A 27,841-nucleotide genomic window follows, 5' to 3' on the forward strand; every position below is an offset into this window, starting at 1 on the left:
TCAGAGCCTGCCCATCCCCCAGGGCCAGCGTTGCGGCCAGTTCTGCGTAGGCGCCTTGAGTGGGCTGTTGCTGAAATGGTTGTTTTGAGGATGAAACTGCCAGTTGCCATATCTGGTCTCCCATTGGCCTGCCAGTGTTCGAGACACTCACACCCACACAAAGGTGTTTTTCAGGAAGAAGGAAGGGCTGTGTTGCTGATGTGGGAGTCAGAGGAGTGAGGGAAGGATGGAGGGGGCTGTAAAGATTCCCCCTTTCAGCTCTGACCAGCAGGAAGAAGGGCCCAGAGGCAAAGCAGCCTGCAGAGGGATGTTGCCTAGCAACTTGGGAGACTTTACTGCAAACTCACCAAATTCTGAATTTTTTGGCTCTAATTCAGGAAGAGAAAAGCAGAGAGTCCAGGCCTAATATCCTCTGAGCCCCCATTTTCCTCCTTTCCCCAAGCCTCTGGATCCTAGGGTTGATGTCCTGTGGGAGCTGGTACATGCTCAGCCCCAGATGTGCCAGGGCTTGGGTTCCCAGAACACACTGCCATTTGGTGGAGGTGGGGGTGGAAGATATGCGAGAGACAGATTGGGGAACAGATTTTCAGTTACAAGGGTGGGTGGGTCCTAAACATGCTGGGAGAGACACCCCTACCCCTCAAGCCCTGGAATTGCAGCCAGTATCCAGCTCAGCCTAGAGACTCCAGCTGGCTAAGTGTCCATGCTGAGTGGACACCAGAATCTCCTTCCCAGTCACTTTCCCTTTGGCAAGGAAAGAAAGCAGATGTGGCCACGCTGTGGCTGGCCCATGGGTTGGGAGTTTGTTTCAAGGTCCCTGTCCTACCCACATCCACTGGCCCTTTTCCCCTCCCTTGTTCTTCTACCTTAGTTAAGATACCCTAGGCACAGCCACTACTCCTTCTTCTGGATGTTAGCTGAGAAAGACTTCCTAGTTTTCTCAAAAGACCACCTTGGCCACATAACATGCTATTCTGGCAGTCCCGGTGTCCTGGCAAATTGGAAGAGATGAAGGAGCACAAAAGTGATGTGACAGTTCTTCCCAGATGACCCTCATATCTCCCCTTACCAGTGCCTCACAAAGCCTACATCCTTCCTTGATAATGGGCTCAAAGAGCCAGTTACTTCTGAAATTATCTTGTTTGCTTTGGGGGGTTGTTTCTTCTCCTACATATAAGGAAGTCAAGTTCTTGTTGTTATTGGGTTCTCTTATTCCACTTTTTTATTGTGATTTGATTGAAAGTTTCCAAAGCAAACTGGTTTTCTTCTCAACTATTCACACACACATTTTGTTTAATGACCTGGTTACAAAACAAAATAACAGCACACTGCGAGTTTTCCTCTGTGATTTTTCATTCTCATTAGTCCTTCTTTCCTACTTTCCCCTTCCTTCTCACCTTTATTCCTGGACAAATTCTTCCCTTCTGACTTACAAGGTTGATTATTCTAAAGAGTAAGTGGCTTTTTTGTGTTATTGTTCAATTTAAAGGCATGTCTGTTGTTTGGATGAAAGCTGAGTCACAGGTATGAGTTGTACCCCAAGTCTGAAGGACGGCAAAGCATCCTAAGTCTCAGGATTTCTACCAGTCTCTAACTGACCAATAAGCCTGACCATTTTTTATGGTGTTTTTCATTTTCTTCTACATTTCCCTTCCACTCTGTGCAGGATCTTTTGTGAGCGCTTTTAGAGTGGTCAGCAGCTTTAGCTGGGCACCATCTAGTTCTCCTGGTCTGAGTCACAGAAGATGAGGTTCACATGGTGGATTGGTCCTTTGGACTGTTACCATGCATCTTTGTTTTTCTTACTTCTGTGTTCTGGACAGGGAGAGACCAAGGGTGGCACATTAGATGACAGCTCAAATGCTTTTAAGATCTTAGTTGATACAGTAGCCAATTTTTGTTTTATCCAGAGACAGTGAGTCAAAATGTTAGGGAGATTCTGGGATGAGGAATCAGAGGGAAGGTTTCTTCCAAGTGTCTATATAAAAGCATACAAAATGGGTGCGGCGCATATATTTTGTGTACTGGTGCAGGATGGTTGGATAGAAAAATAGATATATATATTGCAGACATTCTGGTGCGCGCGCGCGCGCGCGTGTGTGTGTGTGTGTGTGTGTGTGTGTGTGTGATATAACAGGGCACCTGAATTTATCTACACAGGATGTTAGGCACAAAAACTGTGTAGTCATTTTCACAAGTAATAGAATAAATGTGTCTGCATGTTGAGAGAATTGGACATCTCCGTGATGCTCGGGCACTCATCTATGGAAACGCAGGCCCTACGAGTTTTGGTGTCTATCTCCATCTCTGCATTATACATACCCTCAGTGGACGTGGAAGAAGAAGCAGGAGTGGTGAGGGGACTTTTTACTGCTTATCTCAGGAAACACGTCTGCCCACTGAAGGAGAGGAAAGTTAGAGGAAGCCATATTTGGGACTCGAGCTAGGTTGTGGAAGTGTGAGGCGGTGGTGGGGGCTGCTTTCTCTACATGGGGGGAAGGAGTGCTGTGCCCAGATGTGAGTGCCTTTGTGCCCAGGGTTGTCTGGGCCTCCTTCTGCTCTCTCTGACCCCGCAGCAAGCATGGGTGAGCTGGGCGGATGGGTATGTAGGAGGCTGGATGGAAGTGTGTGGGCGCAGGGGCTGGGGCCAGAGGAGGAGGAAGGTACAGGGAGACGGGGGCGTGGCCTCACTTATTCTCCCCGCCCATCTGGGCAAAAGCGCCTTCTGATTGGCTCATGTGCCGTGGGGCTCAGGTTACATTTGCGAGCTGAGCTGAGCGCGGGAGAGAGGACCGGAGAGGAGAGCGGCTTGTGGGGCGCGCGTCAGCGGGCGTCCCCGAGCCCCAGAGTCCACGTAACCTCAGACAGACCCCACCTCCGTCCTGCTTACACCTCCACCCCAGCCAAGGACCCCCCCAACACGAGTATGGACTGCTGCACGGTAAGTTAGGGTCTGGACTGTCCAGCGGTTTGCTGTGGGCAAAGAGCGCCGGAGGGCCCTGAAGGGCGAGAGGATGGAAGTGGAAGACAACAAGGAGCTGTAGGGGGTCCCTGCTGAGGCGTGGGTAGGGGCGATGGAAGGCGACCATCTGACTTGGACACCCGAGGAAATATGCTCCCCTCCTCGCGGGGGCGTCTGAGCGCCATCCGCCAGACAGTCTAGACTGGACCGGGAGCTCTGCAACCTGTTACAGAGTCCCTGGTTTCAGACTGAAGCAGGAAAGCTACATTGTAGACAAGAGGAGGAACTTCCCCCAGCCAAACGCCAGAAGCTGTCACCTGACGGGGCTGCAGCGATTTCTTTCCCTTTAGCTCTCGGCCCCCACCCCCATTCTCCATCCCGCTGCAGCCACGGTGGGCGGGCGGGCGGGCAGATTGATGATCCCCACCACCTCCTGACAGTTGCCTAAGCGCCGTGGACAGCGCAGGGTGGGACAATCACTTGATCACGATTGGTTCAGTCGTGATGTCGGGCAGCTAAGAGCCTAGTCAGGGTGGTTCTGGGGAGGAGTCGATGCAGCCCCCCACGCCTTCTCCCTCTGGAGGGGGCTGGGTGAGGTGACCGCGGGAGACCCCTGCTGGCGAGGGAAGGAAGTGTCTTCTATTTGTCACGCCCACACGGGACCCAGAACGCAGCTAGTGCCTAACTAGAAAATAGGTTGCTGCTAGGTGAGTTGCTAAGAAAGAGCCTAAACCAGAACCCGGGTGTTGGCTCATAGAAGTATAGCAGATATATGTGTGGGTGAATATATAAATAAATAGATATTTAAATAACAAATTACATTTTAATGTAACTATTTTAAAATAAAATTATATCTATTGTACTACTTAAAATATCTATTATGTTTTTAAACCCTAAGAAGGGGAAGAAACGAGTAGAAGCCCTGTATTCCTGTATTCCCATTCAGTCAGGCAGCTAACAACACAAGAGATTTCCGGTCCTCCACTCAATGGCTCCCTGGCAAGTGTACCAAAGGAAAAGATAAGTGGTGTGGAAGGAAAAGATAGTCAAGTTACATAAGGGATAAGACTTTCCTATCTCTTGCTAAGAGCCAGAGAGCTTAGGAGCAAGTCTTAATGATTCTGATTTTTAACTCTTAATAGTACCGATAATAGTTGCCAATTTGTGAATGCTTACTATATAACTAAACAACAACAGCAACAAACCAGTGCCCTTTCAGAGTTGATTCCAACTCACAGTGACCCTACATGTGTCAGGGTAGAACTGGGATACACAAGGTTTTCAATGGCTGATGTTTCCAAAGTAGATGACCAGGCCTTTGTTCTGAAGTCCCTATGAGTATATTTGAACCACCAACCTTTCTATTAGCAGCAAGGTTCACTTCTTTGTACCACTTAGAAATTATGTGCTTAGTACTTGTTATTTAACCATTGCAGCAATCATAGGAGATGGGTGTTGCTTCTCCCATTTCACCAGATATACAAACTGAGGTTTTGAAAGGTATTGGCCAAGGAGGCTGATTTTAAAAATAGCCCTGATTAAAATAATTGTACTTTAATCTCTCCTCTAAATAATTGTGGGTTTTCTCCCCTTCCTTATAAAAAGAGTAATGTGCCTATAACAGCCAGAACAGAAATACTGAGAATGGTGACATATTGTACAAATTTTAGCCAATGTCGCAGAACGATTGGTATAGAAATTGTTCAGTAGGTACTTAATTTGCTATGCAAACTTTCATCAAAAACACAATACAATATTTTTTAAAAAGTTAACAGGCTCATGACAGGAACTTTTAAACTACAGAAATATATATATAAAAGAAAAATGTCCATCATCTACTATTACATCATCTAGAGAAAAACATTGACATAACTCCTTCCAGTCTTCCTTTCTGCTTGTTATTCACCTAAAAGGGATTGGTCTGTTAACGGAGGTTCCTGGACGCCACTGAGCAGGATGCCTTCTTCCTTGGCAGTGTTTTATAAAGTAAAAAGAAAAAAAAGATTCTGGATTCTAAGATATGAGATGGAGGAGTGCCCAGTCTGGGATACTGCTGAGAAAGGAAAATTAGGGAAAGCAGGAGGGAGATGAAAAAGCATGAAAATCCAAGAAGCAATGTAACATGTCTGCTCTAGTGCAACTGGAAGTCCAACTCTGTAGGCCCTGGTCAGCAATAGACTTTACAAGCTTACAAGCTAGAAGTGTCCAGAAAGTCATATAGAGAGATTATGGAACACATGTTTTCTGGGAAAATGAGGGAAAATTTATTGAGGCAAACAATTGTTTGCTGTTATGTGCTGTAGCCAGCTCATACCTGACCTTCCAGAGGGTCTTCAGAGACAGTAAATCTCTCTTATTGTATATGTACCACAGAATCAGAACTGACCCCTACCTGACCTTCTAGCAAGTTTTCAGAGACAGTAAATCACAGGGGAGGAAATTGCCCATCTTCCTCCCATGGAGCAGCTGGTGGATTTGAACTGCCTGTCTTTGGGTTAATAGTGCAACTCCTTACCATTAGGCCACCAGAAACTGTACCAGAGAGGGAGGAAAATACTCAGTTATCCCAGCAGCCTAGGGTCCTGTGACATTAATACAATGCACCCTGTGCACAGAAGTATTCCTCTTTTCTCCCCTCCTAAGTCTGGAAAACCTAAATTAGGCTGAGCAGGAGAAACACTCGCTTGAAATTGTGCACTGGAGAAAAAGTGGCAGGCACAGTCGACACTGGGGCCCTTTCTGCTGGATGATATCCAGTTCTGAAAGAGAGCTTGGGCCAGAGAGAGAGAGAAGCATGCATCTTAGGGACTAATGGTAGGTCCCTTTTCTTTTCCCTTTAGAGATCTCCTTACTGACCACCAGACCTGTTTGGCAAAAACGCGGTGGCAGGGTAAACACCCATCAAGTCAATTCTGGCTCAGTACCCTTGTAGGACAGTGTAGAACTGTCCTGTCGGGTTGCCAACTGTGTGATCTTTACAGAAGCAAATTAATCACCTAGTCTATTTCTTGTCAGAACAGCTAGTGGTTTCCAATCCTTGATCTTTTGCTGCAGTCTCGAAGGCACGCGGTTCGAGGCTATCAGCTGCTCCACGGAAACAGGATGGGCAGTCTCCTCCCATGCAATTAACTGCCTCTGAAAACTTGCTGGAGGGTTAACTATGGGTGGGTTCTGACTCTGTGGTACACAACAACAGCACTTAACTACTGTGCCACGAGGGCTCCTTCTGATTTAAAAATGTTATTTTGCTGCATTAATTTTATGTGAAAAGAAAATAAACGTGTTTGGGGCATTTCCATCTTTCTTTTGCACTACCTGGTTGACTCATTTCAAATGAATTTATAGACCAGACCGATGAGGCTATGGTTAACTGCACAGGCTTCTTCACAAACCTCTCTGGGGTTCAGTTTTCTGATTGATATAATCAGATAAATGAAGTAATATGTGCAGAAAACTTAGAACTTTATGTGATAATTCTTAAAGCTATTAAGATTTAGGAGCTGAAGGAGATTTTTCAGGCATATACCATCAGATCTTGGTTTAGGAAGGCACCAGCCCTGACCCCATGACCAACTAGCCTCATTCAGGCTTCCTTTGTTCTCCCTCCCATTTTGTCTACAAGACAGGCCACCTGGCATCTCTGCTCTGAGAATCCAACTAGAGAATGGAGGGCTGATTCCAGCGAAGAGCAGCGAGTCGAGTCGGGGGTGGCTTTGCCTGTTGCCCCAGGTTTCCATTCTGGATCCAGTTGGGGTGGGTGGTAACAGCAGGTTAAGTCTTAGCTGAGGGAAGATGTCCCTTCCTCCACGCATTCTCCCCACTCCCTCAGAGCTGCCAAGGCTGAAGAGGGGAGGTGGGTTGGGTGCAGTTTGTTTGTTATATGAGGTTCTTGTCCTCTTTTGAAGAGAAGCCTGCCAATATCCAAAGTGAAGCTTGAACTCCAAAAATCAAGGAATCCAAGAGTTGCTGCTGATTTTAGGTAGGAATTAAAATGTCAGAGAGAGAGAGCTCTAGACCTGGGAATGACAAAAGCATGTGTTAAACATCTCCACACTGCATCGACATCTTGGTAACTCCTTGTAAATATGTTTAAATCATTTGCCTACATTTTGAGCACGATTTTAATTTTGGAGCTCAGGAAATGAAGATACCCTTGGGACACATGACAAGGGTATATTAAGGGATGGAAAGAACTTGCACACCAGGGCTTGGGCATGGGGAATTAATTAAGCATGCGCTCATGGAGCAGACCTTGGTTGGGTGATTCTTGAAGACGAACAGCAGAGCCATACCCAGTCCACTCGGATGAACTGGATCGATGGTGGCAGGAAGGAGGGATGACAGTGCAAATGAATCACTTTGACCGTAAGACCTTGAGTCATCTCATAACCCAGAAGAACGAGATAGTGAAAGCACTCAAGGGGAATGAAAGTTTAAAAAAATTTCTAAAAAAGAAAAAAAGGTGGGGTAAGCCCTAGGGCCAGATCAAGGGAGACATGCCCTTCCAACTCCATGGTAACTGTCCTCTTCCCAGTCCACACTAACACTATGAATAATGTAAAGCAACAGAGATGCAGGAGCTGAGTCCTTCATTACACAAATTTGCCTCTAAAATCCTGCAACTTCCTAACCCCTTTTACTCTCAGATAGGCCAAGCTGTGGGAAAATAGAGCCTGTTCTATAGCCAGAGAATTAGGTTGAACTATGTGAAACTATTATTATATAACCACATTTGACCTATAATAATATCTTAAAGGTACAAAAATGTTTGCATAGATTAAGTATAATCATTTAAAAGAATCATAATAGCTGTATGGAAGTGTTATTCATATTGTATTGTTTCTTCTTCCCCAGATGAGAAAGATGGGCAGTCTCCTCCCATGTAATTTACAGCCTCTGAAAACCCACTGTCAGGTCAGCTATGAGTCAGTTCCAGCTCAACAGCATTTAATAATAACAGCTCTCATACTCAAAACTCATTGCTATTGAGTTGTAACTGACTCATAGCTGGCATGCCAGCGGGTTTTCAGAGGCTGTAAATTGCTTGGGAGGAGATTGTCCATCTTTCTCATCTGGGGAAGAAGAAACAAGACGATATGAATAACACTTCCATAACAGCTATCATGCCCTAGAAGAAAAAGGAGGGAGGGCAGTGCAAATGAATCACTCTGACTGCGAGACCTTGAGTCATCATTGCTGTTGAGTTGTAACTGATTCATAGCTGACCTTCCAGCAGGTTTTCGGAGGCTATAAATTTCATGGTAGGAGACTGCTTCTTTTTTTCTCACAGAGTAACTAGTGGATTCAAACCACTACGTGCCTTAGTGTTGACAGTACAACTCCTTACCCACTAGGCTGCTAGACTATTATTCTGATTTTTCAAATGAAGGAGTTAGCATGTCCAAGCTTAGACAACTGTAGAGCCTTGGTTCATTTTCTTAGCATACAGGGTTGTTGTTGTTCTGTGCCATTCATTATGTAACAAAGTTATTAGCTGCTGCCACTTTAACTCCCAGCTCGTGTTGACCCCAGGTACAACTAGATTTGACTCTTGTAATCCATATGATTTTCACTGGCTGATTTTTTTTTTTTTCAGTAGATCACCTGTTTTTCCTCTTAGTTTTAGTCTGGAATCTCCATTGAAACTTGTTCAGCTGATGGTGACATTGTGGTATGTTGGTCAGGAAGTGAGGCAGAGAACCAAACTCAGGTCTCCCAAATGGAAATTGAGAATTCTACCACTTAACAACCAATACCCTTCACAGTAGAATAGCGTACTAAAACCCACTGCCATTGGGTCAGTCGCCGCCCTTGTATCAAGTTTCCAATGCTGTAAATCTTCATGGGAGCAGACTGCCCCAGCTTTCTCATGCAGAGTGAATGGTGAATTCAAACAGTTGACTTTTCTATTAGCAGCCCAGAATGTAACCCATTACAACAGCGAGGCTGTGGACTCCAGTCCATTGCTAACTTATGTTCTCAGGTAAGTTTCTAAACACCACAATCCTTATTTTTATTATGTGTAAAGAAGAGTAACGGTAAAAAGTACTTCATAGCTTTGTTATGAGGACTAAATAAATTAATGTCTATAAAACTATGCCTGGAACAATTTAAGTGCTTAAACAGTAGCTCCTGTCATTATTCCTTTCCTCTTCATGAGCACACAGTGGGAAAGGCCTCTTGTGACTTACCATTCCCTTGCCCTTTTTTCTCTTCTTCCAGAACATATCCTCTCTTCTGTGTTTGGATTCACTCTGGGAGCTGTGGGATGGAGAGGCAGTGGGAGATCTGTCTCTGGGCCTCTGACATTGGGGAGTTGGGTTGAAGTGGGAGAGAAGGCATGGAGTGCTGGTGCCATCTCTACTTTGCTTCCAGCTTTGAGTTCCGGGGTGATTTCTCTCAGGAAGGGGACTGCCCTACGGATTCTTCACCACCACCTTCCAGGGAATTCCCACAAAGCCACCCTCTATTCAGCCCTGCGACCCTGCCTTAGCTCCTCTCCAGGATTGGTGCTTTTGGCCTGCCCCCATCTCCATCCTCCAGGACTCTGCCCCTACCCTGTCCCAGGGGTCTGCCTGACTAGGGGCCCACTTATCTCAGAAGAAACTTCCCATCCTGTTCCCAGGAAAGCGCCTGCTCCAAACCAGATGATATTCTAGACATCCCACTGGACGACCCCGGCGCCAACGCGGCCGCAGCCAAGATCCAGGCGAGTTTCCGGGGCCACATGGCGAGGAAGAAGATCAAGAGCGGAGAGCGAGGCCGCAAGGGCCCGGGCCCCGGGGGACCAAGCGGAGCTGGGGGCGCACGGGGAGGCGTGGGCGGCAGCCCCAGCGGAGACTAGGGCAGGTGAGGCGGGGCGCAAGTAGGCGGTATCTCTAGATTTCCAGCACTTGGGACCCCAAAGTGAGGCACCTTCCCCTCCGAAGGAGCAAGGGGCGACCAAGGGCAGGCTGGCGGGGTGCAGGCAGGTGTGGGGGACCTGAAATCCCAGTCGCTAGGTGTGTGAATGGCTTGGAGCACTACGGGTTCTGAGAGCTTCTCTCTCTCTCCCTCTCCCTCTCCCCCTCTGTCCTCCCTTCTCCCCCCCACCTCCGTTAACCAACCCCCCCTTCTGCCCACCCGGACCCAAGAAGGAATGAGCATTTTCGAAGGTAAAGTCACAACCCTGAAGGGCCAGGGTGGGAGTCGTGATTGGGGAGGGAAAGGCCACCTCCCGGCGGGGGAAATGAGCCCTGTCACATGCGGATCTGTGTCTGAACCAGACATCCGAAGCTGAGCCCAGGCACGCCTGGACTGTCACAGATGCCTAGTCATCCCCGTTTGGCTGCACAAACCCCGCCGAGGGTCACTGACACACCCGCGGACACACGTACCCGCTGCGCAACACATTTCAGCCCAGTGACTCTGGGAGGAGAGTTCTGGGTGACCGGATACCCTCTGGCGTTCGCCGCCCAGCTGTCCTGGGTCAGGAAGGGGATGGGGGTGGGGGCGGGGGAGAAGGTCCAGAAAAGGGCAGATTCTCAGACTTTCTGTATCCTCAGTTCTAGAGGAGAGATGGATGCCGCGTCCCCTTCGCAGTGATGAGACTTTCCTGCTGTGTTCGTGACCCCTGCCTTCCCACTAACTTGCCAGCTTCAGGAGCCCCAACCCTGCGTCTCCAGAGACTCCTCCCAGGCAGGCTCCGTCTCGGAGTTGCGAAGTCCTTGCTTTTTAACTTGCCCAGTCTAGTATGCCCCCTACTCGCCCCGTCTCCCCACTTCAGGTCCCAGTTCCGTGCCCCTCAATCTTCCAGTAGCTTCCCGGCGCCCAGCATGCATCTCCGCCCCGCGCCTTTGCGCGTCCGAGCGCGCACTGCCGGGGGCGCTCTCCGCGTCGGCCAAGCAGCTCACTTTTAACAAGTCCTTTGAGTAAGTGCGCTTTACAAGGGGGCGCCCAGTGGGGTTTCTGCGCCAACCTAGTCCCAGAGATTTGGATCTGGGGCGAAAAGAAAGGAGAAGGGCTTTTATGGTGTCTGGTAACTCCTGCTCTGAAAGGAAGAGAAGTCCCTAATTCACACCCCAACCCTACGCCTGCCTGTAACCCGCCTTCCCTCTCCAGCGCACTCTGAGAGCCGCCCCTCCAGCTCTCTGGTTTATGCAAACGCCGCGTGAGGCTCGGCAGGCGGGGTCGGCCGGCCCCGCCCATGCCCCTGCCGGCCCCGCCCCGCCGGGCTCCTGGGGCTGCGGCCGGAAGGTTTTTAATCTTCGTGTGTGCATGTGACCGTGCTGGGTTGGAATGTGAACAATAAAGAGGAATGTACAAGTGTTCAAAGGGTGCCAGGTGCGAGGGAGTTTGAGTGCACAAGGCCGGTGCTTGGAGCTTGGACAAGTCTCTCCTTACGACCAAAATGCTGGTCAATGGTGGTGGAAACGGCATACCCTCGGACCTAATTAGACTATCTGCCTAGCGCCATCATCTCTCAGCCTTGATGACCTTTCCTCTTATATTCTTTGGGCTACCCGGAGGAATTCCACCCATCCACCGAAAGAGGGAGACAATAAAGTACCAAAAGCTTTATTGTTGATTATCCCCCTGACCTCCCCCCACTACCACCCAGAGATCCGGAGGCAGTTAGACAACCATCGGGAGCTTGGACTTGGTGGTGGCCACAGTGCTGGCAGACAAGGGTCTCTGCAGGAGCCCAGTACCCGAACTGGCCGGCGCAGAAGTCTGCTGGGAGATCCCAGGAGCCAAGGCATCCTCCCTAATAGGAGCAAATTCTTAGGGAAGGCCAGTGTATCCCTAAACGGACCTTATACCCTAACCCAAGGGCCTTCAGTTTTCCTATGCCTGATAACCACCTGCAGGACTTAAAGTTGAAGATCTGGAGACACTGTCACCCTTGTATGCACACACATACACTTAGATTCTGCTTTAGAAGAGATAAGGTGTAGCCTGGGAAACTAAATGTTTAATATTCCTTGTGATTGCTGTCAGGCCATCTGAGAACAAAGCATGGAGAAGCACTGTTCTGAATCCCAAGACTAGCAGTGAGAGTTGATTCTACAGGGAGCTCTCATCTCTCCTCTTGTTCCTACATGTCGTAAAAGAACTAGTTAGCTGAGATCTGAACAAATTCAGCTTCTGGCATGTATTTCCCACTACCATTCCCAAACTGGCACTGTATATGAAACTGCAAAGCAAGTGTTAAACATGAGATCAGGGGGGTCCTGTAATGTCTGATCTCTGCCCCAGCCTGAACCAGCTCCTCTACCCTGCGCTCCTTGCTCACACACTCAAATGCATAGACTATACTGCACTCACACCACTTAACCAAAAGGCTGAGAAGCACCATGGACTCCTAAACATTCCTACAGACCTCTACTTGAGCCCTGAAGATACCTGCTGACTGCTGTTTTCTTCCTCTTCCTCCCCCTCTGTGCCACTCACCCCACCCCCACCCTGCTCACCGAAGGTCGCTACCCCCATATGTTTCCTTGGGTCGCTTTCTCCTCTCCTTCTGAAGCCTGATCAGGCAAAAAGCAGCCACTGACAGGAACAGCACGCCCAGGAGCACCCCAATTACAGCACCAACCACTCGGCTCTCGGAGCGGCCTAAGAAAAGGCAGGATTCAGAGAGGCAGGCCTTCCTCACCTCCCAGACAGCTTGTCTGAGCAGGCCAACCTGCCTTCTGCCCATGGTCTCCTACCAGTCACAGATAGAGTAAGCTCACAGGATGCACTGCCCAGTTGGTTGGTGGCCACACAGCGATAGGTGCCAGAAGAGGTCAGTGAGAGATTGGTGAGAATGAGCTGACCAGACACTTCATCTGGAGGGTAGAGAGGAAGCATTGTATTAAAGTGAGCAGATTCTATAAGCAAAGCTTATTTCATTTAATTTTTAACAATAATCTTAGCTTCATTTATTTAATGTGAGGAAATTGGCCAAGAAAAGAGGAGTGGTTTATCCTAGGTAACTCAGACCATAAGTGTCAAAATGTGCTCTTTCCACCCCCAGTGGCTGCATTAAAGGAGAGGCTACTGAACACAAATGAAGGGTTGAAAAAAACTTGTAATGGAGTTGAGGTGAGTGCTTATTGGCTAATGCTTCCTCAGAGCCAGCTCAGAGGTGACCCTCCACTGGATTCTAAACTGCAGATTGCATGGGAGGAGACTGCCCATCTTTCTTTCAAAGAGCCCCTGGTGGATTTGAACCACCAGAGAACCTCACCTTTGGGTTAGCAATGTAACTCTTTTTCCACTAGGCCACCAGAGAGCTCTGTGTCACTTCCCTAGTTGAGAGCAAAGTACTTGACTGCTAGAACTGCATCCCTAACTGGTAGCCCTAAATGGACCCTAAGTTTTTCCAAAACCTTCCTTTACCTTTGCTTTAGTAGGTGGGGTGGGTTTGGGTCCCGGGTTGATAATGAGTTTATTCTGACTGACACTAAGGGGAGAGATGGGCAACTAGGAATATCGAGGGGAAGCTGGAAACCCAAGGCTCTTACCTACTTACTTGGCTCCTTAAAGAAACTGGCTAAATTATTTGAACTAGCCCATGCTACTACTGCCTCAGGTTCTCTTTTAGGAAGTCTGAAAAGGCTTCGTGGTCCAAAGAAATCCCCTCAAAGCAGTATCAAATAGGACTCATCTGAATGCCACTAGCTTTCACTCTCTCAGGATGTCAGGAGAACATTTACATTGGGAAATGCTCCCAGGTCATCTAGTCACAGAGTATGAAGGAAGCCAGACAGGAAAGAACACTAGAAAAGCTATGAAAGAGGCAGGAGAGATTGCAACTAACCTTTACAAACTTCTGTAGCATTAGTGAAATATCAAAGAACATTCACAATGACATAGAAAGACTTTTAATAAATACTGTGATTTCCAACTTTAAAAAAAAAAAAGAGGCAGGAGAAAGGTGTAACTGGTTTGTGTGTTACCCCTTGTCATCAAGCTGGTCATGTGAGTGTAGGGTTTAGAGGTCAGGTTTATTCCCACCTTGAGTTCCCTGCTCCTGGATGTTCTGGGTCCTTACCTTGCACCATGCTCCCGGGCGAAGGTGTAGGCGAAGCTCCAACATGGACCCACTTGTACACTGGACGGGGCACTCCCTTGGAAGAACTACAACTCAGAGCAGCAGAGCCTCCTACTGAGATTTGACCGCTCTGGCTGCACAAGGGGCTGCTGGGGGGCACTGCAATGTGAATCACACATAGTATCACACGAAGCACTGAAAATCCTGCTTCAAGATGCCTCCCAAATAGTGCCTGCTTCTCTCCAGACAGGTGTCCCTGCATGGTACACACAAACATTTAGCTGATGATAGAAAGGCTGGATGTTCAAATTCACCCTTAGGTGCCTTAGAATAAGGACCTGGAGACCTGCATCCAAAAAATTCAGCCATTAATACTTGAGGTGTCCAGTTTAATTTTTGGGAGAGAAAGCTTTCTGTCTAGAAACCCTGTAGCCAAGGACATGATTTCCGCTGTGGAATTTCTGATTGTTAGAAAACTCTTGTGCATATTAACTCCAGGTCTGTATTAATATAGTTCTTCTCTATGTGCCCACAAAGAGAGATTACAATCTCCAGCACGTGGCAGACCTTCAGAAAAATAGTTGTCATGCACCACTTCCTTACTCACCTCTAAGCAGGCTTAGTTTAAGGGTCCAGTGGAAACTCTGAACCCCAAACCAAAGCTCAGGGAAGGAGACACCAAAGAGATGTGAGGCTCATACTCCTTTAAAAGCCACTCTCCTCTGCCGTTTGCTTTGGGAGGGACAGAATCTGAGAGACACAGATAGTTTTCTGTGGACATGGCTGGAGCAGATCTCCAAGCATAGGGACTTTTTCTCAGACCTTTAGTTACCCAGCCCTGAGGGAAAAGACATTCACTGTGCAGGGCAGAACTGAAGTATGATCACTTTGAGAGGGACATTTTCCATCTTAGTCCAAGTGGACTTAAATGGTTGGATTGGCTAGGATGTAACTGCCCTTTTAGAGTGCCAGCTGGCCTTACCCAACACGGTGAAGTTGATTATCCCCAATCCATTGGTGTAGAAATCTGGTGGATTGTTAACTTGACAGAGGTAGGTTCCAGTGTCTGAAGGTTGGACATCACTCAGTTTCAGGGTGGCCACCCCTTCCGTTGGGGGGTTTTGAAGCAAGCTGGCCCGCTTTGCCATAGAACCAACTGGATACAGACGCCCATTGGTGAAGTACAGGATCTGCATGCAAGGAGACATATGATACACATGTGTGCTGTGTATTGGCATCAACCCTATATCCTTTCTTCATAAGCACAGGTATAGGAGGTGGAGGGAGGAGGTTGCTACTCTATGGCAGGAACCATGAACATTTATCTGCCCCCAAAATCAATCTCAGATGCTAAATTAACTAGATTCACCACTTTAAGCTGTCATGGCTTTCTCATGAAAGTGATACTACTGACATTAGAAGGAACACCGTAGGGCCACATGAACTCATCTCAGACTGCTTTCTAGCAGAGGCACTTGCTTATCTTTCTCCTTGGGAACTGCTAGTGAATTTGAATAGTAAGGTGTGAGTGTTGGGTTAGTAGGACACCCCTACAGACAATGCCACCAGAGCTCTCTGCACTAACACGAAGGAGTTGAATATTGCAGCTATGGGAGAGGTACTGGGTGGCATAGAGCAAAGACAACTGCAAATAAATTGTAGATCAAATAGACCTGAAGTCTAACAAGATTCCATTTGTCTTTCATCCAAGCATCCTGATTGATCCCAAAGGCACCCTCCCAAACCTGGCTGTTTTCTCTGGCTACTGTAGTCTTGCCTTTCAGGGCCAAGTCCTCTGACGTGTGGGAAGACAACCCCTGCACACATACACACACACACTCCCCACCCCACACTCTCAGCTCACGGGATGTGATGCAGAGATGGGTTTTCCAGGCTGCACAAAGCTCCACTCCAGGGCAAAGTTGACTCCCACCGAAGTGCTGTAGCTGCAGGTTAGCTCCACAGTGGTGCCCATCTGTGTGCTTAGAGGTTCAGCAGGCACCTTCACCACCACCGCCAGCCCGGGGGCTGGGGACACAAGGGGAAAGAGGGCTCGGAGAACGCCCCTACAGGGCCTGCAGTGGGAATGAAGGCTGAAACCAGATCCTGATGACCTTAGGGCTCCAACCCACTCCATTGCTTCCATAATAGAGGCTCAGGGGCCTCCCCTCAGAGTCCAAGTCCCTGTCACAATCTATCTGTCCCTTCTCAAACCTGAGATTTCCGGGAGGGACTAGGCCATTTTTTTTTGTGGGTGAAAGGACCTTCTGAGTCAGGTAGGAGGGTGTGTTTGTGAGGGCAAGCAAAATAATTCTGTGCTGGTTAACCCCTGGGCTCCCAATCTATTTTCCAGCTACCATGCCCCTCTCCATTTCACATGGTTACCCCTGGCCCTGCGCTGAGTGAACAGGCCCAGATGGGGAAGTATGGCCTCTGCCAGCAGCTCACCAGGGTTCCCCACCCCCACCCCTCTCCTCACCACTTATGGAGATGAAGCCCAGAAGAGTCTGGCAGAGGAACGACCCAGGGAGCCAGGCCATGGTGAGAAAGAACTGCTTCCCTGCTGCCTGTTCAACTGGACGCAGAGGCGGAAGCACTTACAGGGCAGACCTCTTGTGCTGGTCAAGAGCAAGTCTGGCTATCTCTGAGCAAACACAGGGAGAGGCTGGCACCCTCTCCCCTTGTTTCCTGGTGAAGAAATGCTCCTCCCTCCTTGGAGTTCAGTGTGCCACCCAGTCTAATCCTGCTCCCTTCCACTTCCACGCATCCTTTGAAGTGACCAAAAGGTGTTATACTTGAGGTGGACACTCTGAAGGATTGGATCAAAACTGGGGCTTTGGAAAGAGAGTGACTGGAGGAAAAGGGAGCTATCTGCAAGTCCTGATGGAAAGGATTCCATGTTCATCCCCTTGCTGCTGGTGGATTCAAACCACCAGAGGTGCACTATTTTTGAGGTGAACAGTGTGAATCCATCAGCGGCTTCATAGGAGAAAGCTGGAAAAGCTCCTCTTGTGTGATTTACAGCCTCTGAAAATCCACTGGAAGGACATCTGTGGATCGGTTCTGACTCAACGACAATGAGTTGAGTGCCATACAAACACAGTTTATTGATGTTTACAAAAACACATGCCAAGTCAGTTTTTAAAAATACCTTCCCTGTTCCCTGCCCCCATTTAAAACTAAACAAAACCCCCTTTTAAAATCAAGTCAGCAGAACAGTGTATATTAATGCAGGGAGTTGGAACAAAGGCAGAGGATGATGTTAGAAAGGGGGAGGGGACAGAGCAGGGGAGTCTGGCAGAGTCACTCTCCACAGTTCCCACCAGGGGTCTGGGGACTAGCCAGTCTCATTAAGCATTCACCCGCAGTCATTGGGTGGAATAGGGGAAGTGGAGAGGCTCTTCCCAATCCCAGGTCCACGACCTCTTGCCCTTCCACCTCTTAGGAGTTAGAGTCTTACTGAGTCTCAGTTTTTTCCTAAGGAGAGGATTAGGCCAGAAGGCAGAGAGCTCTAGGTCCGGAATGTGTCACCTTCCCAAGAGTCAGGCCTCTGTTCTAGGACTGACCCCTATTGGAAGGAGAGACACCGTACATCTTAGTCAGTGAGTGGCAGGGACATCACACTAGAGACCCAGCTTGATTCTTGGCGGGCATCAAGACAGGCACAGCACCCATGCGGCTCAGTGCAGAGGAAGAGATCCCACCGGGGCTGGCTAGCACTGGCGTAGGGTGGGCCTCATTTACCCTGGGTAGCTTTGGCGAGGGTAGGGCCTGCGTGGAAAGGCTGGGTGTGGGGGTCGATGCACCAGGCCTAGGATGGCCATGAGGTGACCGGAGGGCTCTTGCGGAGGTGACAGAAGAAAGAGTCCCATTCTTGGAAATTGTGTCTGAGCCTTTGGGCCAGGGCAAGGTCCGGGGAGCGATGGCATCCTCCCTAGTCATCAGATAAGTAAAAAGAAGTCAGAAGGTGGGTGTTTTCTGGAGGCTCTGCTCACCTCCCTACCCCACTGCCCTTCTTTTCTCCAGCATCCTTAAAATTTGCACAGAGGAATTAGGGGGAATGAAATCTTTCCATTAGACAGAAGCCATATGAATGCTCAGTGTCTAGAAAGGAGCAAGGAGAGAGAGCCTCATGGTGGCAGGGCCAGGGAGTCTTACTTGATATCGTTGGCTGGCTCCTCTTGAGTCTTGCTCCAGCGTTGGTATAAGAGGATCAGTCCAACCAGCAGCCCCAGTCCAATCAGTATACCCACGACAGCCCCAGTAATCACAGCATACCCAGGCCCTGGAAAAGCCTCAGGTCAGAGAGAACTCTAATTGTTCCCAGCCCTCTGAGCACTCCCAACAGCCAGCATAAACATCCTTCTTCCTTTAAGATAACAGTTGTCAATCAGAAAATAGCTTCCATTTGTACTTGACACTTGTACAAGCTCCATGTCCCATTACAAGCAGAGGCCTTGGCCAACAGCTTGTGCACACCCCTTGTTTTTCAGCCCTCTCCCTACCATTGCCCACTCTTTATAGCCACTTACCCCTCACTGACCTGTGCTCACGACCAGGGTCACGTTGCACTTGGAGGTGCCAACCTCATTATAGGCCTTGCAGACATAGATTCCAGACATGGAAGGTGACAGGTTTATAAGCTTCAAGGATCCACGGATGTTATCTGTGGAAATAGTTTAAACTTCAGGTCTGCAAGCTAATACTGCTTTCCCCTCCATTTTTTTTTTTAAATAAATCCTGCTCCTTCTCTGGAATGTCCTCTTCAGCCTCTCTGGGAGACTCCAGTTGTCTGTTTGCTGATGAAGGATGTGACACCCAGCACATGAACTTTTCCCAGGGGTAGAACTGCTAGTTCAGTCCCCCTCTCCATGCCTACTCATCAGTTTCCCAACTGATCTTTGAAAGGAGGCTAAAGAGAAAGTGATGGGCAGGAGAAATATCAAAGGATCATTTTCATTTTATTTCTAGAAATCAGCGTTGTGTGAGAGGAAGAACATCTGGAATTAGAAAACTTGGGCTCTGGAATTTTCAAGCAAGTTGCTTGATATCTCTGGATTCCATTTCTTCATCTGTAAAATGGGGTTAAAGGGCCCCGCAGAGCCACTGGTAGATTAAAATTGCCAGAGAGGCACCATTTATGGGATAGCAGCAAACTCCCTGTGGATTAAGCCACAGAGTTCCCTAGATACAGTCAGAGAAATGTGGTCTACCTGATGGTGTTGGAAAGAGCACATGAAATAATTCATTATAAGAATATCTACGGGAGCTCTGGTGGCCCTAGTGGCAAGAAATTGCACTACAATTCCAGAGGTACATAGTTTGAATCCACCAGATGCTCTGCTGGAGAAAGAGGGTCAATCTCCTCCTGTGCCAGTCAGATCTGATTTGACGGTACACACACAAAAAAAATAATAAAATAATAAAGATTCTTCTTTTTTAAAAAAATAATATCTATTGGCTGTTTACTCCATACAAACTGAGCTCTGGGGCGTAGTCAGTGGTGAATTGTGCTGCTAACCCAAAAGCTGAGTATTTCTTCTCATGCAGTGAGTTTCTGAGTTGATTACTCAATGCAAAGACTAACTTTTCACATGTCCCAACTTAAAAAGGAGGGCGCTCTGGTGGCCCAGTGGTAAGGAACTGCACTGTCAACGTAAAAACATGCGATTCAAATCCTCCAGCAGCTCCATAGGAGAAAGACAGACAGACAGCTCCTGTGCAATTTGCTGTCTCTGAAAATCTGCTGGAGGGTCAGCTACGAGTCAGTCCTGACTTGATGGCCCACAACAACAACAACATCTTAAAAGGGAGCTCTGGTGGCTTAATAGGAATTGTGTTGCCAAGCCAAACACATGTAGTTCCAATCTACCAGATGCTCTGAAGGAGAAATTTGTACAGCCTTCTCTTGTGCTATTTACAGTTTCTGAAAATCTGCTGGAGGGTCAGCTATGAGTTGGGTCAGACACGGTAACACACAACAGAAACAACTCATCAAAATTTCACAGTAAATTTGAGGTGAGTACTACCCGTCCAGATTTCTTAAATCACAAAGATGGTCAAATGGAAGGTAGAAAAATAAAACCATACTGCTTAAACTGAACAACTGTTAACTTTTTGCTGTACTTGTTTTATCTGTCTCTGGTGGTGTAGTCCATAGAGTTTTGCTACTAGCTGAAAGGCCATCCCTCTGCCAGTTCAAATCCACCAAATGAGCAATCTCCTCCCATGTTATTTACAGCCTCTGAAAACTTGCTGGAGGGTCAGCTCTGAGTTTCTTCAGATTTGACAGCAATGACTGATTTTTTTACTATCTATCAGATATATCAAAGTATACAGTATCTATCTATCAGACACATTAAAATATATAAAAGATATAAAAAAGAATTAATTATACATGATTAATTACATTAATCAAAGGCAATTACTGTTATAAACCAGAGCCATACCGAACATATTAATAATAATTCCCCAAAAGCATTTAATATTCAAACCATTTTTAAAATGATCCAATTATATCTCCATAAATGCCTTTTTATCACTAGTATGTTCAAATCAAGACCACTGATATCCCTGTTTTACAAATAAAGAAACAGAGGTACAAAGTCACACAGCAAAGCAGGAATTTGAACCCAGTACTGTCAGCCATCAGAGAGTTGGACAGTGACTAAGGATGATAGAAAGAGAATTGATGCCTTTGAGCTGTGGTGCTGGAGAAGAGTGTTGAATATACCATAGACTGCTAGGAGAACAAACAGGTTTGTCCTAGAGAGGGTGAAGCCAGAATGTTCCTCGGAGTCAAGGATTCTGAAGCTTCGTCTGACATACTTTGGGCATGTTGCAAGGAGGGACTTGTCCTTGGAGAGGGACATCATGTTTGGGAGAGTGGAGGGACGGCGCAGGACAGGAAAACCCTTGATGGGATGGATCAATTCTGTAAGTGGAATGGTGGGAATGAGTGTGTTTGAGACAGCGAGGTTGACACAGGGTAGAGTGGCGTTTAGGGCTCTTGTACATAGGGTTGCTGTGAGTTGCAAGTGACTCAATGGCACAAAACAACAACAACAACTGTCAGCCATGAGGCCATGCACCTCTCTAGAGATTTTAGTGTATAGATGCCTGTATCTGATAGGCCTTCCTCTCCCTCCATCAGCCTGTCATCCCTACCACCCTCTTCTTTCCCAGTACTTTTAAGTATCGCCACTCCAGTCTCTCTGGTATCTCTCAGATTTTCCCTTCACCAGCCACAATCACAACTATCCCCAGAAGCTTCTTCACCTAAAGTTGGTGCAAAGAAAACCTGGGGAGATGGGGGCAGTTTCTCCCACTGGTAATGGGCCGTAGGTTTACTCCTTGAGGACTGGCAGCTCAGAGTCACATTGGACCCCAGGAAGGGTGCATCCAGGATACGGCAAGATGGAGGAGCTGGAGGGACTGCGGGAAGAAGAGAAGAAAAGCTCATACTCAGGTACTGGCAGATTCTCCTGCCCATCTCACGTGCAGGCCCCTTTCCACCCTCCATGCACATACATGCACACATTCACATCCCACTTTCCCTTTGGTGGCTGTATTTGCCCTTCCTCCATCGCTTATACTCAGCCATTCTGCAGAGAGACCTGCCTGACACTCCCTAGGGATGAGATTGAAATATATTGGGAATGTGCTTCTCACACACCTAGAACATTAAGTTCTAAACTTGAGCTGCTGTCACCCAAAGGTCTGTGCTGACTATCATACACATTCACAGAACAGCGGTAAGATCCAGAGTCTTCCTCCTTCAGGTTCTGTAGCCGAAGTGACACATTCCGAGAGGGCATAGTGTAGACCAGGGATGCTCCATGTTTGCCTGACGAAGTTCCTTCGCTGTATGCCAGCACCTAGTGTGATATATGACAACTATCTGTTATTGTATTTTTATACATTATATATATCTAGATATATGTTGTTGTGCATCATAGAGTTGGAACCTACCCATAGCTGATCTTCTAGTGAGTTTTCAGAGGCAGTTAATCACATGGGAGCAGGTGGTGGCCTCAAACTTCAGGTTTTTGGAATTACAGTGAAACTTCTTGCCGTTAGGCCACCAGATATATATGTATATAATCTCCACATACATATTTATGTCTATAATCCCCACACATATGTATGTGTATAATAGTCACATGTATGTATGTATATAATCTCCACACATATATGTATATATTGTATGTATTCTCTCTCTATATATACATATATACATATATACATATATACATATATACATATATACATATATACATATATACATATATACATATATACATATATACATATAGTCTGTGTCAATTTGCTGTGCAGAGCTAACTTGTGGTTGCTGTGATGCTAAACATTGTGACACTGATGTGTCAAATGTGATAATGGTTACCCATAGTGGCCAGTGTTTGGTGGAGCTCCCAGATTAAAACAGGCTTGGAAGCAGGAGTGAGTGGCATCTACTTCCAAAATAGCTTGCCTCTGGAAACTCCATGAACTTAGAGAAACGATGAAAATTATATAAGTTTTCAGGTCTTTCATTCACAGTGTCACTATGAGTCATCTACGACTTGACAGCACTTAACAATAATGATAAATAACTATATATATATATATATATACTCTCATGGCCTCGTGCGCTGCATCCTGAAGGCACGTGGTTTGAATCTGTGGGAGAAGGATGGTCAGCCTAGACGGTCCACTATGGGTCCGTTTCAACTCAATCGTCCTCAACAACAAGTAGATAGATATAGAGATATATTTAATATATATTATATAAAAAATATATATAAAATCTCAAGTATGTATCAGCATACCCAGACAACCTCCTTCCCTCAAGCTGGCATTCTGCAGAGATCTCTCAATGCCATCTATCCCACCTAATCTGTGCTCCTAGGCAGCCACTTTCTCACTGCCCTTGATTCCCTTCACAGAACAGTTCTTGTTTTCCTCCATCATGTTCACCACCCACTTGGTGCATTTACAAAGATTATATAATGAGAAGGGGAAGGATATTCTAAATAGGAGGCTAGGTAGGTTGCCAGGGTAGATGCAAGTTTCGTTTAAAAAATACAAGATGAAATTTTTTTTAAAAAAGAAAATTTGGACTTGTAAGCACATTGCCCAGGACGTTAGAGGGAACCGTGTGCAAAAGAATGACTCCCAAAAGGATATTTTATTCACTTCTGGGTAGATACACCTCTGAGTAGGTCACCTGTGATGAAAGAGCGGCAAGTATGGGGGAGGAGCCTACCCTCTCCTATCAAGGTGGTGTAAAAGGGCAGAGAACACGTGCTACCTTCCTGGAAGCGCCCTCTGATAGACAGGGGCGCACAGTCCACGATTTATTTGTGCTCACACACTGAACTGTAGGGAGTTATGGTGGCCTAGACTGTAGGGAGTTGCATTGTCAGCCCAAAGGTAAGTGGTTCGAATCTACCAGCTTCTCCACGGGAGAAAGAGGAGCAATCTCTTCCCAAGCAATTTACAGACTCCGAAGTGCCCTGCTAACTCAAAGTGGGTTGGGGGCTCGAGTTCGATTTTGATATGGAATTTGATTTTAATCCATCAGTGGCTGCGCAGGAGAAAGACAGGCAATCTCCTCGCAGATAATTCACAGCGGCTCTGAGTCAGTGCCCACTAGAAGGAGAGCAGTGAGTTTGACAGACCAGTAAATCAGCACCAGAGAGCCCAGGTTCACCTAGCTGTTTACTGGATAATCCAGTAGGGCAGACAATATGCAAAACACAGAAAATGTGAAAACACAAAAGGAGGCTCCGGTTTAAAAGCTGTGTTACTTGTCTTCCACGTCTCTCTCCGCACCCTCCCGCCACAATGGAGTCGAATGTCTCCCGACTTCCACAATGCTTGCTGGAGTGTTCCGGGGTGGGGAAGAGAATGATGTGGGGACACCTTCAAGCTCTGTGAACTGGAGATGACTCTCGCAGTCCTCTAACCCTTCCCTCCCTGTGCTGTGATTGCCAGCCCTTTCTCTCGCCCTCCTTGGGTTACACCCGACTCACCTGGCTCGTCTTTGTCTTCTCCAGGAACCAGAGCACCCAGGGCTTCTCTTTTAGCCCTACCGAAGGCATGCCATCTCTCAAAGTGTACCACATCGGCAGCACCACTTCCTCTCCCTCCACCGCCTCTACCTTGGAGAGGCCAGCGGGCACGTGTAACTCCACCTGGGCACGCCCTGGGAGCGCTGCGGACAGGAGCAAGCAGTGAGCGCCTGGGGCCGCTCCCAGTGAGGAAACCCACCATCCAGGCCCGACAACCGCTGGACCCCCACCCCTGCAGTGCTAGGTGCTGCACTGGGACTGGCGAGCCGTCCCCGTGGGTTTGCAACGGGGATAAGGAGCTTTTGATTGTTGTTGTGTGTGTGTGTTTTTTTTAAACAACAACAACAACAAAAAAACCAGAAAAAGGTAAACCAAAAAAGACCTCCTTTTTATCCTGAGATTTCTGGACACCAAAAAGAGGGGTCAGATTTATATTGAGAGGAAGGTATAGAGCAGGAAGGGTGGATTTAACAGTTTTGACCCGCACCACACATAGCTTGTGTCCTCAGTTTCCCCAACAAAGGTAGGGAGGTGAGCAGCGACACGGGTCAGAGCTTCTCGCCTGGAGAGGCAGCGGGGGCTGAAAGGTTCGGGATTATCCCACAGGCTGCTCCTGAAACGCCAGCATGAGAAAGGGAAGACAGGCGAAGGGAGGGGGAAGAAAGAGGAGGAAGAAGAGAGGGGAGAGAGGGGAAGGGGGAAGAAGAAGAAAGAGGAGGGAGAGGGGTGGACAAAGGGAAAGGAAGAAGAGAGAGGAGGAGGAGGGGGAGGGAAGGAAAGAGAGAAAGGGAGAGGGGAGAGGGGGACGGAGGGTAGGAAGAGAAGAAAAGGGGAGGTAGGAGAGAGGAGGAGGGGAAGAAAAGGGAGAGAGGGGAGAGGAAAGAGGAGGGAGAGAGGGCCACAGCTCAGTGCTCAGGCCCTGGCCAGGCAGAGGATTGAGACCCAGAAGCCTCCAGAGAGTCAATGTGGGGTCCAGGATATTTGGGCGGAACCTCTCAGTATGTCAGTGGGCAGTACTGGGATGTGAACAAAAGCCGCAATTAGACCTTTATAAAGGTTGTTTCAAGGAGGGGATTATCAAATCCTTGAGAGGCCCTAAAGCTGTCACTTTTTGCCTGTCCCAGAGGCTATTTGGAATAACCTTAGGTTTGTACCAGGCCAAGCTTGAGGATGCTGGACCTCTGCTCCTTAGCCTGAGTACAAAGCTCTGAGATGTCACCTCTCCGTGGGAGCAGACGGCCATCCCACAGGCATAGGCTGAAGATGGCGGCACAGCTGTTCACCCTTCTGGACTGCAACTCAAGGCCACCTTGGGCCGGGCAGCTGATCTGGCCAGGATGCACGTCATCCCCACTTTCCGGATGCACGTCTTCACAGATCCTCCACCTCTATTCCTTAGCCTTTGCAGCAAACCTTTCCCATTTCCTGGCGGGTCCCTGCAGGCCTGGCAGGAAACTTGCAGGGGCTGATAAGCCAGAAGACAATGAAGGGAGTGGGGGCACTAGACCGGAGGACCTCCAGGCAAAAACAACCCCCACCTCAAGGAGTTCCTTAGAACCTGGCCCCCAGTTCTGGGGGAGAGGCTGAGGCTTAACCCATCCCTTGCCTTTCTGCAGCAACCTGGCCCAGCTGCCAAAAAACTCTTCCTAGGAGAAACCTGCCAGGGCCAGGAACCCAGTGGTTTCCTCCAGCCTCACATTCAAAATTTCACTTTGCAAATCCTAGAGAGGAGTTAAAATTCATTACATGCACAAGGTGTCTGAATAAATGCTCCCTATCCCTAGCCAGTGGTCAGGAAGAAGTACAGAATCCTGGAGGTCAGCTGGAGAGGAAGTCCCTGCCCTGCCCTGACCTGTCGGCCCTTCCTTGGGAGCCCACGGTGCCAGCTGAGAGAGGAAAAAGAGGGTAGTTGGGTATGAGGGAAGGAAACAGAAGCAGCCCAAGAAAGAGAAATCTTTGCTTTCCTGACCAGACCAGCGTGAGGGCTCAGGCAAGAGCCTAAATGGAGCTGGCTCCCCAGGGCTCCTATTTTTAGTTTCCCTCTTTCTCTGAGAAACTCCCCCAGAGGGCTTCTCACGCCCCAGGGGCAGCAGCAGATACTCAGAGACTTGCACACCAGTGTTCACTGCGCCGTCTTTAACTACAGCCCAAAACAACTTAAAAGCCCATCAGGAGATAGACGAAGAGGGCCTTTCGCCCTAGAGCACAGGCTGTGAGGGCCATTTTTAACCTCTGCAAGGCCTGTGGGCTTGGCAGCTCCACACCAGGACAACAGGGTAGGGACACTGAATTGGGCCTTGAGTGTATCAGACAAATTCCTAACTGGAATTTGAAAAAAAAAAAAAATTTAAAAAAAAAAGAGGGTGCAAATGAGCTGCAGAGGGTGTCCAGAATGCAGAGCAGCCAACCTGGATTTTTCTTCCTTGTTTGAGATCTCCTACCCTCAACAGAAAGGGAGTGAGGGTGTCAGGGATAGAATGAACAGGGCAGAAGGGAGAGACTGCTGAGTTTGGGAGAGGGGAACTGAGATGCTGAGGGAGCCTGGAAGAGTCAGTAGGTTTCCTTGAGCCTCACTGTGTCTGGGTCCTGGGACCCTAATACCTCATGGCCCCAATACCTTTGGGATAAAGACCAGACTGAAGGGGTCTTGGTATGAGGCTGCCCCCCCCCCCCTTGGTCTCAGTCCAGGTCACAGTCCCATCACTGCAGTTGAATTTCATTCACCCCATGGCCTTCCAGGCCTTAATCCCTCTTAGACTTGTGTCCACCAACACCAGCTGCCAAAGCCCCCTTCACCTCCAGCCTCGATCCTGGAAAAGGACATGAGGCCACTGAGTTCCTGCGGGTGCCTCTTTTCCCAGAGGTGAGGATGCCTGGGCCCAGGCTTCCTTCCCTTTTTGACTCTGCCATCCTCGTCCTTTTTTCTCCTCTTTTAGCTCTGGGAACCAATAGAGGTGGTAGATCTCATGGTGGTCACAAGTCCCTCATCAGTATTTGAATCCTTCCCTATTTCCTGTGTTCCAAATGACCTCCAGGTCGCTCTTTTGGGGCACCTCCCTTGGTTCCCAGGGCAGGAAACTGGGGGAGGGGGTAAGAGGGACTGGGCATCAGTGTAAGATCCATCAAGTGTTAAGGCACGCCTGGATCAAGTCTGGAGACCAGGGAATTCCTCCCAGACCTGCGAATCAACTTTTGCGTTGGGAGATGGGGGGTGGCTGGAATTAAATCTTTAAGCTCTTTAGCCAACGTCTCATCCAGCAGCTCAGCATCTGGCTTTGCCAGGGTGGAGGTCAGAGAGGAATGGGGATGAGGAATGGTCACCATAGGATCATCTGGGTCTATCCCACCAATTCCTTCGTCCCTAACAGGCGCGGAGCTCTGTCTGGGCGACAGACGTCAGTACTAGTCACGGATGACTAATCAGCGATGGCTTGAGGGGCAAGGGACGGGGAAGGTCAGAGGCAGGAGTCCCCCCCCCTCCCCATTCTGCGCCTAAAACCCTCAGGGTCGGATCCACCCCCCTCCCCAACCCCACCTCAGCTCCTCTTCTGATCTCAGGTTCCACTCACCAAGGGCACTCAGCCACAGGAGCAAAAACTGCGACAATTTGGCCGCCAGGGGCCCAGGCAGACAAACCATGGCCCTCCCTGGCCCCGACGGTTACACAGATGCTGACACCAGGACACACAGCTGGGCAGGTGCTGAAGCAGCGCGGCGCTGGGCCCGACCCGGGCGTCTCTGGCCCGAATCTGTGCGTGTGTGTGTGTGTGTGTGTGTGTGTGTGAG

General features: G+C 48.3%; 3 protein-coding genes across 3 annotated transcripts; 1 reads left to right on the top strand and 2 right to left on the bottom strand.

The window, feature by feature from the left end:
• Positions 1-2,926: 2,926 nt before the first annotated feature.
• On the top strand, positions 2,927-9,806 carry NRGN (neurogranin (protein kinase C substrate, RC3)). Its single transcript, XM_006892802.1, has 2 exons — positions 2,927-2,941; positions 9,588-9,806. The coding sequence occupies exons 1-2, from the start codon at positions 2,927-2,929 to the stop codon at positions 9,804-9,806; spliced, it is 234 nt and encodes a 77-aa protein (XP_006892864.1).
• A 1,769-nt stretch (positions 9,807-11,575) lies between these two features.
• On the bottom strand, positions 11,576-16,522 carry VSIG2 (V-set and immunoglobulin domain containing 2). Its single transcript, XM_006892803.1, has 7 exons — positions 16,462-16,522; positions 15,847-16,010; positions 14,965-15,172; positions 13,983-14,141; positions 12,655-12,774; positions 12,415-12,559; positions 11,576-11,708 (listed from the first exon to the last, which is right to left on the bottom strand). The coding sequence occupies exons 1-7, from the start codon at positions 16,520-16,522 to the stop codon at positions 11,576-11,578; spliced, it is 990 nt and encodes a 329-aa protein (XP_006892865.1).
• Positions 16,523-17,600: 1,078 nt separating this feature from the next.
• Positions 17,601-27,694, bottom strand: ESAM (endothelial cell adhesion molecule). Its single transcript, XM_006892804.1, has 7 exons — positions 27,625-27,694; positions 24,017-24,198; positions 21,658-21,859; positions 21,261-21,416; positions 18,526-18,648; positions 18,141-18,267; positions 17,601-17,916 (listed from the first exon to the last, which is right to left on the bottom strand). Exons 1-7 carry the CDS (start codon positions 27,692-27,694, stop codon positions 17,601-17,603), a joined length of 1,176 nt encoding a protein of 391 aa, XP_006892866.1.
• Positions 27,695-27,841: the final 147 nt, after the last annotated feature.

This window comes from Elephantulus edwardii, unplaced genomic scaffold, assembly GCF_000299155.1.
Source record: "Elephantulus edwardii isolate Elephantulus edwardi_28Jun2011 unplaced genomic scaffold, EleEdw1.0 scaffold00120, whole genome shotgun sequence".
Lineage (NCBI taxonomy): Eukaryota > Metazoa > Chordata > Mammalia > Macroscelidea > Macroscelididae > Elephantulus > Elephantulus edwardii.